Raw genomic sequence first — 20,734 nt, forward strand, 5'->3', positions numbered from 1 at the left:
GCTACAAAACATAAGCATTTCGCTGCATCTGTAATAACATCTGCAGAATATGTGTACGCAACCAATACAATTAGATTTGAAGCTGTCTACTGTGCGGGTATTTCCTTCAATGATTTTGTCTGCATAAAATGTTTACAAAACAGTTATGCAAGTCGTCTGTTAAAATAGGCTATATACAGTGCAGGAGGGTGTACATACCCTAAAGGTATTGTGGGAACACGTCTTTCTTGTTCAAGTATAGTTCCTGTTTACCTTCCAACCACAGCTAACCTGTAGCAGCTTTTTTATTTTTTTATTATTTAGGTTTCATGTGGTCTTTCTCTCTCTCTGCCTACATAGCTAAGAGTAACTGCCACGTTGCTCTGACACATCTCAATCCTCAAGTGACTTGAACATGGATTTACAACATGTACTGCAGACTGACATTTTGTCCATAATAATGGCCATAGTGGTTATTATTTTACTTTGGAAGTACATGGGGAAACAGAGAAGTTATGGACATTTGCCACCGGGTCCTTCACTAATTCCTCTGCTTGGTAACTTGTTACAAATGGATCTGAAACGACCGGACAAGTCCTACATGGAGGTCAGTTAAAAGCCACAAGCTGTCTGATTTTCTCAGTCATAGATGGAGCTATGGAGGCAAGCGCTGCAGTCATAGATCAATATCATAGTTCTAATAATTTGCTGCAGTATACATTGTTTGCAGGGTTGGGGAGTAACGGATTACATGTGCTGTCATCAGATACATGTCGTCTGATTACAACAAAAACTAACTGTAGTCAGTTACGTTACCACCCGAATGATTGTAATCAGATTAGAGCAACTTTTGAAAAACGAGATGATTGATTATCGGTTTACTTTTAAATTCAGAAAGGATGAATGGGAGAAAGACAACAACATTTGTTCCCCCATAAATGACATTCAATTCAGCGTTTAAAAAAGGCAAAAGTTTAAGTTTGTTCCACCTGAGCAAGTGGAACAATCAGAGACCAATATGATGACACACCAAATCCATTTGTTGGATAATTGTTATATGTTTCTATTGCCTCTTAAAGGGGCAAGTAATCCAAAATGTAACTGAAAGTAATCAGATTATGTTACTGAGTTTGTATATTCCAAAAGTTACATTACTGATTATAATTTGGGGCAGGTACCTAGCAACAATCAGAAAGTAATCTACCCAACCCTGATCGTTTGTTTAGAGACAATGGGATTAAACAGCCTTATTTGGGGTTGTGTGGGGATAAGACAGTTGTACTAAGATCATGAAGCAGTTATAAGTTATATTCTTCTTCTTCTTCTCTCACCTCCTCTCATCAGCTCAGTAAGAAATACGGCTCAGTGTTTACTGTGTGGTTGGGCCCCAAACCTGTAGTGGTGGTCTCTGGCTATCAGGCCATCAAGGAAGCTCTGGTAGACCAAGGAGAAGAGTTCAATGGAAGAGCCAACCCTGCCATTACCATGAAACTCTTTAACGAGCACGGTGAGTGAAATGAATGGAAGAGGGATGTTGTGACACACGTGTCATAGTCAATCTCCGTGAAAATTGACTTTTCTTAGAAGAGGGAACTACTGTGCTATATTCATCCTATCTGTCCGTGCCTCTGTCCTGTCATACTCATCAATCTAGGGGTGGGATCAAGTAATGGGCAGAGATGGAAAACTCTTCGGAACTTCTCCTTGACGTCCCTTAAAAACCTTGGAATAGGATGCAGGAGCCTCGAGGAGAGGGTCCAAGAGGAAGCTAAGAGTCTAGTGAAAGCCTTCAGTGAATATGGAGGTATGTTGTTTAAGTCTGTGACATCTGTTTGTGTGTGTGTGTGTGCATCAACATAGGCTGCTGAGGGGAGGACGGCTCATAATAATGGCTGGAACAGAATGAATGGAATGGCATCAAAGACATGGAAACCAGGTGTTTGATGTATTTGATACCATTCCACTAATTCCGCTCCAGCCATTACCACGAGCCTGTCCTCCCCAATTAAGGTTCCACCAACCTCCTGTGGTGTGCATGCATGCGTATTTATGCTTGTCTGCTGTCTCTTCCAGATTCCACTGTGAACCCCAAAGAGCTCCTGTTCCATACTATCATCAACCTATTCTGGTCCATAGTCCTTGGGCGCAGGTTTGAATACAACGACCCAGAGTTTCAGATCTTCTACAAGCCTGTCTATACATACTTCGACATGCTAAAAAGCAAAGTGTCAATGGTATGGTAGCACATGCAGTTCCTTCAGAAAGTATTCACACTTCTTGACTTCTTCTAAAAATTGTGTTACAGCCTGAATTTTAAAAAACAACAACATGTCACTGGCCTACACACCATACCCTATAATGTCAAAGTGGAATTGTGTTTTATACATTTCTACAAATTAATTAACCTCTTAAATGTAAAGTCCCCATATTTGGGGACCCTATTAGATTTTTTATTCAATTCAGTCTGATATGAGAACGGTTGCCCCTATCTGCAAAAGCAGGGTGTCTGCGGAAAGCTGAATATATTGGCTATTGATCTGTGCCTTAAAATATTTGGTGTTACTTACTATCATAAATGGGTATGCGAATGTATAAGGGCAGGCCGAGCCAATGACCTCATTTCAAGATGGCTGCCACCTACATTCTGGTTAGCGTTGTGGAGCATAAACGAAATAAACACGGAATACGTCGATTCACACCGAAAGCCGGGATTCCACAGATCATGAGGATATCTTCTTTGTCTGCCTGTGACCTAACGTTATTGATCACCGGCCCCGAGAGTCAACATGTTTATTTTACGAGAAACGAGAAGCACCAAGCACACTGCATTACATTTTCAACAGATTTCATAAAAGATCGCTTCTCAAGGGGGATTTTTTGTTGGCCAAACTAAGAATGTCAAACAGCAAAAAAAAAAGGCAGCTATGAATAAGTATACCGACATAGAAACTTTAAATAAAATACTGGACTCGGATCAGGGGAGCGATTTGGACAATGAGTATTTCGACTCGGCCGACAAAGACTGCTTTCTAGAAGGATTGGATCCACTTTTAGATCTGTAAGTAAATTATTTTCATTACTTTATATAGCTAAATTAGTATATGTATTTCATTTTTTATTTTTAAGTTGTATGCTTTTTGTGCTTTGGATTTAGTTTACAAAGGCCTATGTAACAAGTCATTTCAATGTTACATAATTCTAAATTATTTATTGTCTATGTTTCATATTAGTTCACTGTTTGCTGTTAAAGGTTTCATCCTTGTAACTTTGGAAAGGCCACTAAACTCTCATGGCCGTTGTTTATTTGTCTTTTTCACCTCTGCCTTTGTCTCCAAACTGTCACTGATTGCACTGTGTGTGCTTCACACCTATGTGAGTCACCGTACAGATAAAGTTTAGGCTTGGTGTTTTTACTTTACAGTAATGTTGTTTTGTGAATTTAGTCAACAGTAATTATGTGTGTCTTACAACAATATATCCCTGTATTTTATTCACCACAGAGTGGAGGATGCATGACATTTGGGAGCCACCCTTCCCCAGCAAGCACCCCTGCCGGTCAAGGTCTTCACGCCCCACTGCTATGTCAGTCACTCTCTTGAAAAAGAAAATAGGGCTTGTGGCACCATTTGTCCTAACAGTTTCCCCAAGACCAAGGTAAACAACATGACAAAGACAGCGGAGAGGGGGACCATACGTTGGAACAGGACAAACAAGCTGCTTTTTGTGAAATGGAAGGACACTAGGGAAGTAACCATGCTCACCACACAGCATAAGGCATTCAATAACAACCGTGTCTCAAGAAGGGTAAAAAAGGAAGAATGTCCCAGTTTCTGTGAAGGTCTACAATGCCAGCATGTGGTGTGTCGACCTATCTGATGCTTTCATAGTCTACTACCAGGTCCTCCACAAGACCAGGAAGTGGTATAATATATATTTTTTTACCACTTTGTAGACATTGCTACAGTAAATGCTTTCATTCTCCACAAGCAGATGGCCAAAGCAAAAGGTCAAACCCCTCCTTCCGAGAGCAGCTGGTTTTTAGAGATGGATGAATAGGGGGTCCAAAGAAACCTCACAACCGTCACAAGACCCCACACTCAAGGTGAGCGCCACTATCCAACACACATGCCAAAAGACTAAAGGAAGAACTGCAACAAGCATTGAACAAAACACGATGGGAAGGTGAAATGGCTGATCTTTTGTCCGAAATGCCAGCTTTTTGTTTCCTGGCAGAGATGGACTGCTTCAAAGCCTATCATAACATGGACAAGCTACGGTGAATGTGAAATATAATCATCTACACCTGGGTTGTAAAACAAACACAAATGCCATTTGTAAATAGTTCAGATTATTTATATTTTTGCACCTTTTTTAGTGAAGGACACGTGTGTAACCAAGTTTGTGTTGAAGGACACGTGTGTAACCAAGTTTGTGTTTAATAAGACATTTTATATATTTTTTGAATATATCTGTTAATTTTCTATTGTTTTTGTAAACAATGAATTAGTGTGTGGGACCAATACATTGGATATGTCTAGGCTCAATGTTTGAGAGAGGTTGATGTTGTAGAAATTAAATTTTTATAGTGAACAATAATTTTTAGGCACATCCAGTGTGCAAAAACAGTGCAATTACCACATTCGGACACTTTGGAGTGGTTGAAAGGACACTTGAATGTACCCTGGATACCCCATAACACCACAATGTTTGAGTGAGGTTGATATGGTAGAAAGTGTTTTTATACAGAACAAATAGCATTTAGGGATTGCAAATATGTAATAGCACTGGTATTATCTAATTTACAGACATATGCCATTTGGAGAGGTTTAGGGACACTTGGAAATGACCCGTGACCACACCTGACACCACTTACTTAAACATCTGCCCATTTCTAGTTGTTCGGTCTATCAATCCCATTTTTTTCTGATATTGTTGATGTCTTTCCAGCTCTGAACATCAATAATTCACTTATAGCTTGTCAATGAAAGATGACTTTCAAAATATAAAACAAAAACAAATGTTATTTTATGTGTGCTTGATCTTGTGTATTCTGAACTATAACTTCTTATGTATCTTCTTATAATTTCCTCATAATCTCCCAGATGTCTTCTTTCCAAATATACCACGTTTTGGCATGTCCGAATCATGTAATTAGACATGAATAGCAGTTACTTTTGGGTATGTCTATTTAGGCGAAAACCTACATTTTGCCATTACATTTGAGGTGAAATATTAAAAGATGAAATGTCTTGAGTCAATAACTATTCAAAAGCCTAAATAAATTCAAGAATAAAAATGTGCTCAACAAGTCACATAATAAGTTGCACGTACTCACGTACTTGTGTGCAATAATAGTGTTTAACGTGATTTTTGAATGACTACCTCATCATACAATTATCTGTAAGGTCCCTCAGTTGAGCAATGAATTTTAAACACAGATTCAACCACAAAGACCAGGTAGGTTTTCCAATGCCTCGCAAAGAAGGGCACCTATTGGTAGGTGTGTAAAAAAAATGTAAAAGCAGACACTGAATATCCCTTTGAGCATAGTGAAGTTATTAATTACACTTTGTATGGTGTGTCAATACACCCAGTCACTACAAAGATACTGGTGTCCTTCCTAACTCAGTTGCCGGAGAGGAAGGAAACTGCTCAGCGATTTCCCTTAAAAAAAACATGATTGGTTGTATTGATACACAATCTAAAGCCTAATTAATAACTTTACCATGGTCAAGGAGATATTCAGTGTCTGTTTAAATAAATAGTAATTATCTACCAATCAATGCCCTTTTTTGCAAGGCATTGGTGGTTGAATCTGTGCTCGAAAAACACTACTCAACCGAGGGACCTTACAGATAATTGTGTGTGTGGGGTACAAAGATGGTTTAGTCATTCAAAAATCATGTTAAACACTATTATTGTCCATGCAACTTATTATATGATTTGTTAGGCAAATTTGGACTCCTGAACCTAATAAGGCTTGCCATAACAAAGGGGGAATACTTTTATAACTTAAGACATTTTAGTTCTTTATTTTTTATTAATATGAAAACATTTATTGAATGTTCTTTTCACTTTGACATTATGAGTTATTTTTTTGTAGATCAGTGACAAAGAAATCACAATTGTATCCCTTTCAATCCCACTTTGTAATGCAACAAAATGTGGGGGGTGAATTCTTATGATATGCCTGTTATTTATCTACACCTGCTCTTCCAAACCATGGCTTGATTGTGTCTTATAAGCTTGCCTGCCAAAATGGATAATGATAACAAAAGTATAACAACCACCCTTTCTTTCCCATGTTTCCTATGTTGCTCCTCTTCCAGCTGTACAACATTTCCCCCAGAATCGTTGAGTGCTTTCCAGGAAAACACCAAGAGCTGTTTAAGGCCATAGACAAGGCCAAAGCTTACATACGACTGGAAGCAGATCGTCGCCTTAAAAGCCTGGACACCTCTAACCCCCAGGACTACTTTGATGTATTCCTGGTTAAAATGCTGGAGGTAAAACAGTGATTGATTTCTGGAATTTAATGTTAAACCTCTTACACTATCAAAAATATGTAATAGCACCAACTAGCCACCAAGAGGCACTGTTTTCCTAAATATATGATTCATGATTACTTGTGTCTGTATCTTTTTGCAAAGTCTAACTTTCTCACAAACTTTCTCATAAATTTCCTATCAGTGTATGATTTAGAGGTATCTTCCAACTTTCCTTAGGAGAAAGATCAGCCAGGGACCGAGTTCAACTATGACAACTTGTTTCCGTGTGTGTGGGATCTGTTTGCTGCCAGCACAGAGACCCTGTCCTCCACCCTATCACACGCCTGTCTGATGATGATCAAGTACCCTGACATACAAGGTATCCTCTCTTCTGTATCACTGTTATTGAAGTTATACTCATTTATTGCAAATATAGCAAATAATACTGCAACTCAACTTAATGGGCCAGTTTCCAGGATGCAGATTAAGCCTTTTCCTGGACTAAAAAGCACTATAATGAATGGAGATTCCCTATTGAACATGTTTTTAGTCAGAGGAATAATATGGGTCTGGAAAACCAGCCAAAGAAGAGCTGTAACAGAGAGTTTACATTACATACCATGTAAGCAGCACATACATGCTGGCATTTCTTCATTCTCAATACACTATAAACACGGTATATAAACATACATGACAGAACCCAAATGCTATGAACGTCTATGACTGTCTCCCTTCCTTAGAGAAAGTTCAGAAGGAGATAGACGAGGCGATTGGCTCGAACAGAGTCCCCACGGCTGACGACAGACATAAGATGCCCTACACGGACGCTGTCATCCACGAAATTCAGAGAAGTATGTGTCTTGCTCCCACTGCTGTCCCTCACCAAATGACCCGAGACACAACGTTCCACAACTACCACATCCCAAAGGTGACCACCATTTCTGAAAACTTATCCCAAACGTCTATTATTTTTACCTGCTAAACTGCCAATTGTTTTATGTAAGTGCTCTTTTGTAATTCTTCCAGGGTACCACGGTGTTTCCACTGTTGTCCTCTGTGCTGTTTGACCCCAAACTGTTCAAGAAGCCAGATGAGTTTGACCCAGAGAACTTCCTGGATGAAAATGGACGCTTTAAGGAAAACAATGGATTTCTTGCTTTTGGACTGGGTAAGATCATGTTACAAGTGCCTAATAAAATAATATGAGACTGTGAAAACAAGAACCACTCCATTGTAGCTCTCAGAGGAAAAGACTCATCATCATCACACAATATACATACACATTGCTAAAATCTTGTTTGATATGTTTTGCAAACAAGGCCAATGTGTTTGTTTTATTTTTTATTTTTTTATTTCACCTTTATTTTACCAGGTAGGCCTGTTGAGAACAAGTTCGCATTTATAACTGCGACCTGGCCAAGATAAAGCAAAACAGTGCGACAAAAACAACACCGAGTTACACATGGGATAAACAATTGTACAGTCAATAACGCAATAGAAAAATCTGTATACAGTGTGTGCAAATGAAGTAAGGAAGTAAGGCAATAAATAGGCCAATAGTGGCGAAGTAATTACAATTTAGCAATTAACAAGTTATATGTGCAGATGAGGATGTGCAGGTAGAAATACTGGTGTGCAAAAAAGAGCAGAAAAACAAAACAAATATGGGGACTTGGTAGGTTGTTGGTTGGATGGCCTGTGTACAGCTGCAGCGATCGGTAAGCTGCTCTGACAGCTGACACTTAAAGTTAGTGAGGGAGATATACAGTGGGGCAAAAAAGTATTTAGTCAGCAACCAATTGTGCAAGTTCTCCCACTTAAAAAGATGAGAGAGGCCTGTAATTTTCATCATAGGTACACTTCAACTATGACAGACAAAATGAGAAAAAAAATCCAGAAAATCACATTGTAGGATTTGTAATGAATTTATTTGCAAATTATGGTGGAAAATAAGTATTTGGTCACCTACAAACAAGCAAGATTTCTGGCTCTCACAGAGCTGTAACTTCTTCTTTAAGAGGCTCCTCTTTCCTCCACTCGTTACCTGTATTAATGGCACCTGTTTGAACTTGTTATCAGTATAAAAGACACCTGTCCACAACCTCAAACAGTCACACTCCAAACTCCACTATGGCCAAGACCAAAGAGCTGTCAAAGGACACCAGAAACAAAATTGTAGACCTGCACCAGGCTGGGAAGACTGAATCTGCAATAGATAAGCAGCTTGGTTTGAAGAAATCAACTGCGGGAGCAATTATTAGGAAATGGAAGACATATAAGACCACTGATAACCTCCCTCGATCTGGGGCTCCACGCAAGATCTCACCTCGTGGAGTCAAAATGATCACAAGAACGGTGAGCAAAAATCCCAGAACCACACGGAGGGACCTAGTGAATGACCTGCAGAGAGCTGGGACCAAAGTAACAAAGCCTACCATCAGTAACACACTACGCCGCCAGGGACTCAAATCCTGCAGTGCCAGACGTGTCCCCCTGCTTAAGCCAGTACATTTCCAGGCCCGTCTGAAGTTTGCTAGAGAGCATTTGGATGATCCAGAAGAAGGTTGGGAGAATGTCATATGGTCAGATGAAACCAAAATATTACTTTTTGGTAAAAACTCAACTCGTCGTGTTTGGAGGACAAAGAATGCTGAGTTGCATCCAAAGAACACCATAACTACTGTGAGGCATGGGGGTGGAAACATCATGCTTTGGGGCTGTTTTTCTGCAAAGGGACCACGACGACTGATCCGTGTAAAGGAAAGAATGAATGGGGCCATGTATCGTGAGATTTTGAGTGAAAACCTCCTTCCATCAGCAAGGGCATTGAAGATGAAACGTGGCTGGGTCTTTCAGCATGACAATGATCCCAAACACACCGCCTGGGCAACGAAGGAGTGGCTTCGTATGAAGCATTTCAAGGTCCTGGAGTGGCCTAGCCAGTCTCCAGATCTCAACCCCATAGAACATCTTTGGAGGGAGTTGAAAGTCCGTGTTGCCCAGCAACAGCCCCAAAACTTCATTGCTCTAGAGGAGATCTCCATGGAGGAATGGGTTAAAATACCAGTGTGTGAAAACCTTGTGAAGACTTACAGAAAACGTTTGACCTCTGTCATTGCCAGCCAACAAAGGGTATATAACAAAGTATTGAGATAAACTTTTGTTATTGACCAAATACTTATTTTCCACCATAATTTGAAAATAAATTCATAAAAAATCCTACAAATGTGATTTTCTGGATTTTTTTTCTCATTTTGTCTGTCATAGTTGAAGTGTACTTATGATGAAAATTACAGGCCTGTCTCTCATCTTTTTAAGTGGGAGAACTTGCACAATTGGTGGCTGACTAAATACTTTTTTGCCCCACTGTAAGTCTCCAACTTCAGTTATTTTTGCAATTCGTTCCAGTCATTGGCAGCAGAGAACTGGAAGGAAAGGCGGCCAAAGCAGGTGTTGGCTTTGGGGATGACCAGTGAAATATATGTGTAGGTTTCAGTCTCAGGATTGTAGGTTGAGTACTGAAGGTAACCTCTCTCATTGTCCCTCAGGGAAGCGTTCCTGCCTGGGAGATGGAATGGGGATTCCCAGGATGGTGCTCTTCCTATTCTTTACTTCCCTTCTTCAGCGCTTCACCTTCAGGGGCACAAAACCTCCAGAGGAAATTGACGATACTGTAGTATCCTACTTTATTGGCCGCCTGGCACGCCCCTACACATGCTATGTCAAACTCAGGACAGCAAATATTTAATTGATAAAACAACTTTTAATCTTGATGAAATTCAATGCGATTTATTTTCTGAACAAGGAGGCTCAACAGCAAAGTGGTCATATCTTTCATTATTAATGTCAATTTTTTTGTTGTTAGATACATTAAAAAAAAAAAAATAGACAAATATTTAACTGGCAGATTAAGAATAATTTAATTTCAATTACTGGTGAAAATAACAAACATGTACATAAAAAGTGAATAAAAATAGTGTCCATTCATGTCACATATACAGCATGTCAGATTTGGTGCTGTTCTTTGTACCGTAATTGCCCCGTGATAACATATTCACACATAGTGAAATATCACTTGAGTGTCAGTGCACCCAGTTTACCCGTTGACAGGTATATAGAACATGCCGAGTTAAGTCAGAAGGTCATGTCCGTTTACATAATACGTTCCACCCATGCCACAATGGACCCAATGCATTATGGGTCCAGGGTGACAGTCCAGTACTAACTCACTGCATGGTTCGTAGGCATCCATGGAATCCACCACCCTTTGACCACAGTTTACTGTACACTCTCCTAGATCCAGGTCACGGCACCACTGTAACATATACTAGCAATGCTAACTAACTCTATGCTAGTTTTTTATTATTATTGAAGAGTCAATGTCTGACATAAGCAGTTTTACAAACAAAATTCCAAAAGGTTACATGTGCTGTTGCCAAAGGTACATTATACAAGAGGATATGTGAAGTACAATGCTCAGTTTGTGAATGCTATTACAGAATTTGTGAGGTTCAGCCAAGCCACTTTGGAAATTAAGATAATATCTCACACACACACACACACACACACACACACACAATTCGAGTAATGATTTTTGCCACCTGAGGCATCGAGGCAAGCACCAGTAATGACCTTCGTAGGAATACTGCTCGTGAAAAAAATGATCCGTTCATTTGTATGACATAATACATTTTGATGACACTGAGAGATGGATGGTGGACATGCTTGGGTAATGGGTTGGTCCCATTTGGAGTGAATGAGAAGACAGAAATACAGGGAAGTTGACAGCTGCCTGGTTTAATTGCCTATAGAACCACTGTTCAACCGGGGGATAGCGACTAGGTGCAATGTGACCCTCAAATGACAAACCATAAAATGAGTTGAGGGCTCTGGATGCTCAGACAGATCCATACACACCGAGTAGTCAAGCTATATCTGGAGAAGTTAGGGTTATGCTGTGTTCGTTTTAGATTGAGACCCTTCTTTAAATAGGAGTAGGAGATTGTTACCTGGGCTCACACACATAAAAGTGGCCTTTTAGCGAAACTCATATTGGTTGATTGGTATTTCAAATCTTCACTAAGGGTGAGTGTGTAATCAGGGCAAAACATTTTGTTTGTCACAGATTCCAGCCTGGAGAACTGAGTTTGTTTCATCCTTGCACAGATATATGTAATGTAACAGATGTCTTCACATAGGATGAACAGAATGAATCCTAGCTTTGCAAACATGCTGTCAGACACATAGACCTACATACCATCAACACACATACAGTAGAATACTTGAGCATTTTGTAGCTGTGGTTCATCATGTAGAGAGCCATTTCCTATTGCACCATAGTGTCTAGGCCACATGACAGCAGGGGTACTGGGGACTGGGACCTTAATTCCCAGAAGCAGAAGAGAGATTCCCTCTAGGCATGTTACGACCTGTGTTCAGGGGAATATAAAACTGTCAGCTGGGTGGTAAGTGGTTATGGTTAGTCTGGAAAACCTACAAGAAAAAAAACTATTTGTGGAGGGTAACAGGCTACCAGAACTCACCGCGATAGAGATCATTTGCATTTCAGATTGCATAAACCTGTGATAAATCCAGAAGATGAAAGAAGAAGGTGCCACAGACTACGCCATTCCAGTTATCGTCTTTTCATTTGCATGTAGATACAGCGCTTAAAAGACCTCTGGATTACGTTCACCTTCCATTCTGTGATAGTTTTCACTATGTCAATAGGACCTTACAAATCATTCAACCCATTTTGACAGCGCGTGTAATCCGAGAATGTATCATTCTCATTTGCAGAAGTTATGCCTCACACACAGCCACCACCATGATAGTAATGTGCCTGCCTTAAGGTCTACGATATTGCGTAAGAACGCCGTTCCTTTGCTCACTGTATTCAGTTAAGCCTATAAGGTTGCAGTAAATGTATGACGAGTGAGCAAGGGGCTTTAGAGATGTTAAACGATTGGGTGAGAAGAATTCAAAACACAGTGTTGCCAAGGGAAACCATAGTGTTTGTGCGGCTAGCTCACTGGGGAAGACAATATTGGTTTTACTCACCTCTTGCCTTCTCTAAGTCCCTCACTGAGTTTGTCCAATACCAACATATAGACACACTATTGTTAGAATTATCCATTGCACATGAAAAGACGGTCCACGGTTGGCACATAACGTTTCCATTTTGTCCACTAGTAGAGCAAGAGGTAGAAAACAAAAGAAGCAAACCCCCAAAACAGTCGAATCAGAGCAGATCAAGGTTGGACGGTGTTCATTTCCTAATTGAAGTAGCTTTCCTCAACATCTGGGAGTCCCATAGGGCGGCGTACAATTGGCCCAGCGTCGTCCGGGTTTGGCCGGGGTAGGTTGTCATTGTAAATAAGTTAAATAAAGGTTAAATAAAAAATTTAAGTCAATCTAGGTCGATTGAGGCGATATTGCACTTGGGATGGGTCATCTTATCTGCCACTGAAAACCTATAGGAGTCACAACACACAGCCTGATTGGCCAGTGCAGAAAAAACATTCTGGCAATCATCCAATGAGTCCCGGATCATGTTCACACAACTATTAAGACATGGGTTCGATGAAACACCAACTACAGTCGGCCACATAGATCTGGAAGTACACAACTGAAGCAGGCAGGTTGTCTGCTTTGGATTCCACCCACTAGAAATTACAAAGGTAGCCAGCTAGTTGTTATCCCCCCCGCCGAGCCACTCAGCAGTAGCTCTCAGAGTATTTGATGGCTCCCTCTCCGCCCCCTTTTTCCAGCGGAGCTCCATCAAGGCCGTTCAGCACCTGCTTGCGGGCGGAAATGTAGCAGTAGGCCTTGCCCTTCTTGGCCCCTGGGTGGTGGTGTGGGCGCGGGTGGGCATGCGGCCCCGAGGCGGAGGCGTCCGAGAAAAGGTTGTGGGTATCCTCCTGTGGACAGTCAGGCTGGCAGGGCGGGTCGTGGTGGCACTGCCCACCGCCGGTGCCCCCCTGTGGCGTGTTGCTGCCCGTGTTGCGAAGGTCGTCCAGGACGTTCATGCCCAGCTTCCATCGCTGCCACTTCTTCTTTATCTCTGACTGCACCTGGGAGAGATGGAGAGAGATGAACGAGGGAAGGTAATGAGTTTTTCCTGACCTTACAATTTGTATCCTGGTCAGATCATATCTAAATTTGATCTTTATTCTCTTTAAGCACTACAGTATGTATGCTACCTCAACCAAACTAGGCCATATCTCAACAGGAAATACATCAGACATTTCATGTCACACAGGGGCCTAACCACGTCTTGACTCTAGACATGGCTGGACCCCTCAGTGACATCACCGTTGCCCTGTGGACTTAGGTAGTGAGCTTCTCTGTGTGACAGCTAACCCACAGTGACAGGGTGACATAACCAGCAGGTCACAGAAAGCGCTGGCTTCTCATAGGAACAAACAGAGACGAACGTGTCGTAAACTCAGGTGCTACGGCTGTTCAACTGCATTCCTTTTGCCCTGGGCTTTGTTGAGAGCACACTTCACTTCCTTACTCACCTCTTTATTGACGAAGCAGTACAGGATGGCAACCAGTAGACCCTGTGGGATGAGAGAGTGAGAGGCATCAGAAGAAGAGAGAGGTAATCAATCTTCCCCCATCTAACACATACAGTACCTAACAGAAGCACCGCAGAGAGAAAGTTCATGGAGTAACAAGCAAGAGTGCATGCGGGCACGGGACACATGCACACTCACTCACACAGCATACATACCCAAACACACCCCCATATAGACAAATAACTTTTGTATCTCATCATATTACCTGGAAAGAGTTGAAGAAAAGTTCAAAGAAGAGGTTGATATTTCGGAGGACGCCCTCGGTCTGTTCCTCTGACATCACGGCAAAGACAACCTCATGGATGCCGAGGAGAGGGATGAGGGTCAGAGTGGACTTTGCCAACCTGCACACACAGAGCATCCTTTACAGAACCAAGCAAGGGCAACTATTAGAGAGGTCTGTTTGGTCCTATATGGTGAATCGCTTTCATCAATGACATCAATGGATGGTTCACTTTTCACACAAACACATAAAACGCCAAACAAAGAAAGCCACAACTTCCACACCTGGACTCAAGAGCAGGAATGTTAAGTAACGGCTTCAAAGCATCTTGGGAAATCAGAAAGGCAATTCTCTTCCCATGACTCTTTTGGTGGCTCAGAATCAGTGCATCAGCTGCACCTTAGATTCCAATCAGACTCATGTTGTCCGGCGTACCTCGAAGCCAGGCTTAGTTCAGAGGATTATGCATGCAACTGGTCTCTTGGATGTGGCTGGTTTCCTAAAAAAAAGAAGTATATACACCGTCTCCAAGGACCACGGCTCACAATCAAAGGACAGGAAGGCCCCCCCGTTGAACACCACAGAAACATCAAATGATTCCACAGCTCCCTTTACGCTGCATACTACGAAAGGGCAAGTTAACTTAGTGATGGATTATTGAGGTAATGGATGTCAACGGAGTTTGGAGCAACAAAAATAATTGTGTGGATAGTGTCATGTCATCCTAATGTCTGCTGACTCGCACAAGACTAGAGTCCTCGTGTGTTTAGGCTGGAGGATAGGTGACAACGGCGCTGCCCGAGGTACGTTAATGTTCCGTGAATGCGACAGTGTTTAACAAGGTATGACATAGACAAAGTTACGTGACAAAGAAACACATAAAACACGTGTAAGCAATGAGTTGACTTCATCAGTTTTTATAAGATACAGTGTTTGTTTAGTGTTTTCATTTTGATCTGCTTTCATGTCATTCATGGATTAGAAGGTGCTTTATCTTTCTTACCTGAATTTATAATCGGTGTACCTCATTTGGTTTGCCTTCAATTTGGAGACAAGGATCTGTATGATCCGAATAAATATGAAAAAGTTTACCTGGAATAATAAAATAAAAAAAGATCAATTAAACACAATCAACATCAAACCATTAGCTTTATTAATGTCAGAGAGAGAAAAAAAGGATTTGTATCCAAATAGGTCTGTTCTGTTCTCTGGCATTTCAGTATTATATGACTGTTGAAGCAGGGTGAATATGTGAGAATTCCACAATAAGTTCGAGTTCCAAAGTCAGACTGCAACATGTTAGGGGTATTAACTGCAAAGTCCAGGTGACAGAGTGCAACTGCACGTCGTATTACGTGCGAATTACTCCTATTTACTCAACCTTTATTTTGACAGGCTGTCATGCTATTTTACAGATGAGCCTTGCAATTATAAAAATATACACATCAATACAATGAAAAAGGTAAAACAGAGATAGAAAACACAGTCTAACATTACTAACTATGTCAAAAGATGTTAGGCATTTAGACCTTAGGGGAAATGTGTGAGTTGTGGGACAAATTACAAATCATCTGTGACAGGAGAATCCTCATCTCTTCTGGCATGTTGCTTCTGATGCAAAATACCGTAGGAAAAAAATGATATTTTCCTCCTCTCAGAGTTTCACTGAGAGACGCTAATTAAACACTCTTTAGATCAAGCTTCAAGAAACATGTTAAGTTTTACTAAGAAAAGAAAAGAAACCAAGTGACATTCATTTCGTCTTCTGGGTTGATGAGTCATCCATTCATTTTAATGTACGGTGCATTCCGGAACCAAAACATGCCCACTCAGCTTTCACATTCGCACAATTTCCCCAGGCTTGTCACGGTCTGCTAACTTCAAAGAGACAAGACTGCAGAGGGAAGAGGAGAGGAGCGGTGGGTTGACGAATGAGTAACCCCTGGACCCCCATTGCTTTAGGGCACACAGCACAGTCGACACACACACACACACACACGTTACACACACTCACCAGAATGGCCAGGAGGATGGGTGTGCGGATGATCCACCAGTACGCCATGTTCTCGTTGATCTCCCAGCACCTGGGAGGAGATATGTCACAATCTCTCAGTCGGAATTCTGTTTTTAGTAACAGATGATGAGGAAATAAGATTGAATGGAAATGAGAGTGACTCACCGTGTATTCTCATATAGGTACCGCACTATAATCCAGGGAACCACAAATAACACTGGGGATCCTACACACAGTGTCATAAACCATACATTACATACATGTCAGGAAACAGCATTTACATTATTTATCATGCGTGTGTGTGTGTGTGTGTATATATCTACCCCAGCCGATGAAGAGGTATCCACAGAAGTAGCTGTTCTCTGAGAAGACCATGAGCACCAGCAGGTTGTGAAGGTACAGGCCCTCCACCAGCAGCCAGTAGTAGTTAGCCCCCACACAGTACTGCATCAGCACCTGGGCCACACGGCAGCCAGACAGGGCCTGGGGGCAAAGGTCAGGGGCGGAGTTCAAGGATGGCTGTGTAATGTATGAGAGACGAATTTGGTCTTTAAACGGTACGCTCGAGTGTGTGTTTCTGTAACGTGCGTTAGTGTGTACAGCCTTTGGTTCCGACCTTATCACTGAGGACGTTGGACACGTCTCTGTTGTCTCTGAACTCTGGGGTGTCCCTGGTGAGGACAGCATCTCTGGTGAGGATGGATATGGCTCGCAGGATGAAGGACGCAAACAGATTGGTGTGGATATAGTTCCTGGTGCACCTTAGTTTCCTAGGGTACAACGCTTGACAATGAGATTACTGTATCGCAAAATTCTTTCAGTATCATGTACAGTATATGTCATGTGTCAAGTGTAGGATTTTAATTTGATCACTCTTTTGTTGATGAGAATTGTCATGCACAGTAGGGGTGTATTCAAACTTTAAAAAGGCTTCTAAAGTTTGTAATTTCCACTTTAAAATGTCAGAACTTGCCATAACAAGAAATATCCATTAATTATAATCCACATAATTCACATTTCCTCTTGCTGCAGGATTATTTTCCTGCTTTAGCAAACTGGCTCAAATGAAGATCTGTATGATTTACATTGACCTAATTCACATCAGATGACTAGAAGTGAAGCCATTGCCTTAGTCCAAACAAACAGTCCCATAGTCAGAGTAAAATCCTGACATATAAATATGGACTGTATACTGTTTATGACTGTGGTCAGAGCCAGCATTTACCTGAAGATGAGCAGTATGATGAGGGCCAGGGAAAGGCTGGCCAGGGACAGAGAGTAGCCCACAGTGTACATCACCCGGAAGTAGGCCAAGATCACCATCTGGTTCTCCTGTGGACAAACAAAGACCTGCACTCAAATCCCAAGTGGACGAGGGAACAACATGACCCTGTTTTCACCTATAACTCTCTGACTCTATTGTTGATGTGCTGTGCTGTACTAATGTCCTGTCCTTTTGGTAGAGTGCAAACAGGGACACAGACACAGACGAAGCAGAGGCATTGACCGCAAAAAGTCCTCTTGTCTTGTTGCCTATTATGCCTTGGAAAATGTTCAAAAACACTTTAATGATGCTCAGTACACTATAATAAACTCCTATTAAAAATGCACATTTACACATCAATCGTGGGGGAAAAAATGCATTGGAAATATAGGGAGCGTTATTTAATTCACTGCGAACAGCGATCAGCGTTTACCAACCTATTTTTCTTATCATCAGGGAGTCTGGCTGCAGACTGGAGTACATTTCAGCTGTGGGGCCAATGAGGCAAAGCAGTGTTGTATCATTGGTTGCCAGCAAAAACATAACCCCTAGGTGACGGCTGTCTCCCTCTTCATAAAGAGAGGACTGTGTGTCTCTCAGAGCTCACCCTCACACTCTGAAGCCCTGGCAGATCTATAATCCAGTATGTAGTACTGACTGTAAGGTTCTGTATTTAATTTCCTTAGTCAACCTTGTGTTCTGTTTCCTTGTGTTCTTGAACGTAGCCCTGTCTTTCATTTTCGTTCATTGATTTCACCTGTGTTCGTTACTCACCTGGTCTCATCAGCTCCTTATTTAGTTCAGTACATTCTGTTTGTGCCTTTGTGAGGTATTGTTCGTTTTGACTCTACTAAGTCTTTTCCTAGCTCGTTTGTGAGAACCAGTTATAGCCTTCAGTCCTAGTTTTGATTCACCTGCCTGTTTGCCTACCTGTGTATGACCACGGCTCCTGCCTTCTGCGAAGGCGAAATAAACACCTGCCGCGCTCTGCCCGTGAATCTACACCTTTTTCCTCCTGAGTATTCATTACACTGACGAAAGTAATGACATCTTTTCTATTGATGTAGTAAATGGACCATTCATTACTGAGCTCGTAATGGAGTGCAGCATTAGATGTGAAATTGAGAGAGGGTAAGGATGACTTGAGTTGAGCATGCTGATAGGGATGATTGGAAGTCAACATGAGGGGACAGCAACTGCTGCTGCTAGCCCACCTCGACATCCATAAGCAATCAGAGCATTCGGGCATTATCGTAAAAGAATGGCCATTCTGGTAATTGCATTTCTATGTCCCCTACAGGTGATATGCCATTGGAATACCTACTCTATTACTCATTGCTTTTTGAATGGCTATTTGGCCATGAATTAGTTAACCTCTCAAAGCATCTGTCAGTACTTGGAGGGTCTTCTAAGACTACTGGTGAAGTTTTCTAAAAAATGACATGTAGTAATTAAAAGCATTAACCCTTTGAAAGGATCTTGTTCTCCTCTTAGCCATGTGTTTTATGGGGTCTGAGAAGAGGGTCTATTTCAGGAATGGTGCATGATGGGTATTACCTGTGCCACCTGCTGGTTGTTGTCTGCGTTGCACTGGGAGTGGTCCCTCCATGTGCTGCTGGTGTTGTTAACGGCCCACTGGCCATCAGGCCCACACTCCCGCAACACATACCCATTACGAACTTCACAGACATGGGGAGGGACAGATGAAGGAAGAAGTCAAACAGATGAGATAAATTCAATTCTGTACATTGACATTAAAACCAGTAGATGGTGATAGCGCTGAAGTCATCCACGTATTCCTATGGAAAACTCCCGAAGCGCGCCATATTGCTGAATGGGACTGAATGGCACCCCAAATTTGCTAAGCATCATGGTGAAAGTATCTGTAACTAGCATAACTAGCAAAGGATCATGGTCGATGTAGTGGTTTTCATCCTGCATGACCATTATTGGTCTGTGTCCCCCCATTATTGGTCTGTATCCGCACGTGGTCCTGTGTGATGACAAAATGTATGTAGCAGTCAGAATGGATCACGATTGAATTAAATATCGCGATTTGTACTAGAATTTAAAATAATTGACAGTGGGGATAAAACTTGATCATAATAAACACATTTTAGAGCACAAAATAGCCACCGTTTTTTTGGGGGGGTGGCCGATCGTAATTTAGGTGTGAGTGTTGACGAGGACAAGGCTGGAGACCACTCTGTCATGCTGATTGAGTTCAAATAACAGACTGGAAGCTTCAAAAGGAGGGTGGTGCTTGGAATCATTGTTCTTCTTGGGTCAACCATGGTTACCTGCAAGGAAACACGTACTGTCATCATTGCTTTGCACAAAAAGGGCTTCACAGGCAAGGATATTGCTGATAGTAAGATTGCACCTAAATCAACCATTTATCGGATCATCAAGAACTTCAAGGAGAGCGGTTCAATTGTTGTGAAGGCGGCTTCAGGGCGCCCAAGACAGTCCAGCAAGCGCCAGGACCGTCTCCTAAAGTTGATTCAGCTGCGGGATCGGGGCACCACCAGTACAGAGCTTGCTCAGGAATGGCAGCAGGCAGGTGTGAGTGCATCTGCACGCACAGTGAGGCGAAGACTTTGAGAATGGCCTGGTGTCAAGAAGGGCAGCAAAGAAGCCATTTCTCTCCAGGAAAAACATCAGGGACAGACTGATATTCTGCAAAAGGTACAGGGATTGGACTGCTGAGGACTGGGGTAAAGTCATTTTCTTTGATGAATCCCCTTTCCGATTGTTTGGGGCATCTGGAAAAAAGCTTGTCCGGAGAAGACAAGGTGAGCGCTACCATCAGTCCTGTGTCATGCCAACAGTAAAGCATCCTGAGACCATTCATGTGTGGGGTTGCTTCTCAGCCAAGGGAGTGGGCTCACTCACAATTTTGCCTAAGAACACAGCCATGAATAAAGAATGGTACCAATACATCCACCGAGAGCAACTTCTCCCAACCATCCAGGAACAGTTTGGTGATGAACAATGCCTTTTCCTGCATGATGGAGCACCTTGCCATAAGGCAAAAGTGATAACTAAGTGGCTCAGGGAACAAAACATTGATATTTTGGGTCCATGGCCAGGAAACTCCCCCGACCTTAATCCCATTGAGAACTTGTGGTCAATCCTCAAGAGGTGGGTGGACAAACAAAAACCCACAAATTCTGACAAACT

At 41.9% G+C, this 20,734-nt stretch overlaps 2 protein-coding genes across 3 annotated transcripts in view; one reads left to right on the plus strand and one right to left on the minus strand.

The window, feature by feature from the left end:
• The first annotated feature begins 345 nt into the window (after positions 1-345).
• LOC109908921 (cytochrome P450 2M1-like) lies at positions 346-10,237 on the plus strand. The gene is made up of 9 exons (XM_020507716.2): positions 346-586; positions 1,324-1,486; positions 1,634-1,783; positions 2,053-2,213; positions 6,309-6,485; positions 6,705-6,846; positions 7,208-7,395; positions 7,494-7,635; positions 10,016-10,237. Exons 1-9 carry the CDS (start codon positions 395-397, stop codon positions 10,213-10,215), a joined length of 1,515 nt encoding a protein of 504 aa, XP_020363305.1. The 5' UTR covers positions 346-394; the 3' UTR covers positions 10,216-10,237.
• A 3-nt stretch (positions 10,238-10,240) lies between these two features.
• gipr (gastric inhibitory polypeptide receptor) overlaps positions 10,241-20,734 on the minus strand; it is a 33,408-nt gene continuing 22,914 nt past the window's right edge. For both annotated transcript variants that reach the window (XM_020507713.2, XM_031796231.1), the window contains exons 5-14: positions 19,109-19,230; positions 17,513-17,619; positions 16,904-17,057; positions 16,611-16,770; positions 16,453-16,513; positions 16,288-16,357; positions 15,277-15,365; positions 14,256-14,394; positions 13,991-14,032; positions 10,241-13,540 (exon numbers count right to left, since the gene is read on the minus strand). In XM_020507713.2, the coding sequence (XP_020363302.1) occupies positions 13,184-13,540; positions 13,991-14,032; positions 14,256-14,394; positions 15,277-15,365; positions 16,288-16,357; positions 16,453-16,513; positions 16,611-16,770; positions 16,904-17,057; positions 17,513-17,619; positions 19,109-19,230 (1,301 nt within the window). In that variant the 3' untranslated portion in view covers positions 10,241-13,183. The remainder of the gene's footprint in view (positions 13,541-13,990; positions 14,033-14,255; positions 14,395-15,276; positions 15,366-16,287; positions 16,358-16,452; positions 16,514-16,610; positions 16,771-16,903; positions 17,058-17,512; positions 17,620-19,108; positions 19,231-20,734) is intronic.

Source organism: Oncorhynchus kisutch, linkage group LG18 (assembly GCF_002021735.2).
Source record: "Oncorhynchus kisutch isolate 150728-3 linkage group LG18, Okis_V2, whole genome shotgun sequence".
Lineage (NCBI taxonomy): Eukaryota > Metazoa > Chordata > Actinopteri > Salmoniformes > Salmonidae > Oncorhynchus > Oncorhynchus kisutch.

Bases quoted from the DNA above. Each gene is read 5' to 3' on its own strand.
- LOC109908921 (XM_020507716.2), top strand. From the start codon at position 395: ATGGATTTACAACATGTACTGCAGACTGACATTTTGTCCATAATAATG. The intron at 587-1,323 runs GTCAGTTAAAAG...TCCTCTCATCAG, and splicing joins CGGACAAGTCCTACATGGAG to CTCAGTAAGAAATACGGCTC. The intron at 7,396-7,493 runs GTGACCACCATT...TAATTCTTCCAG, and splicing joins ACAACTACCACATCCCAAAG to GGTACCACGGTGTTTCCACT.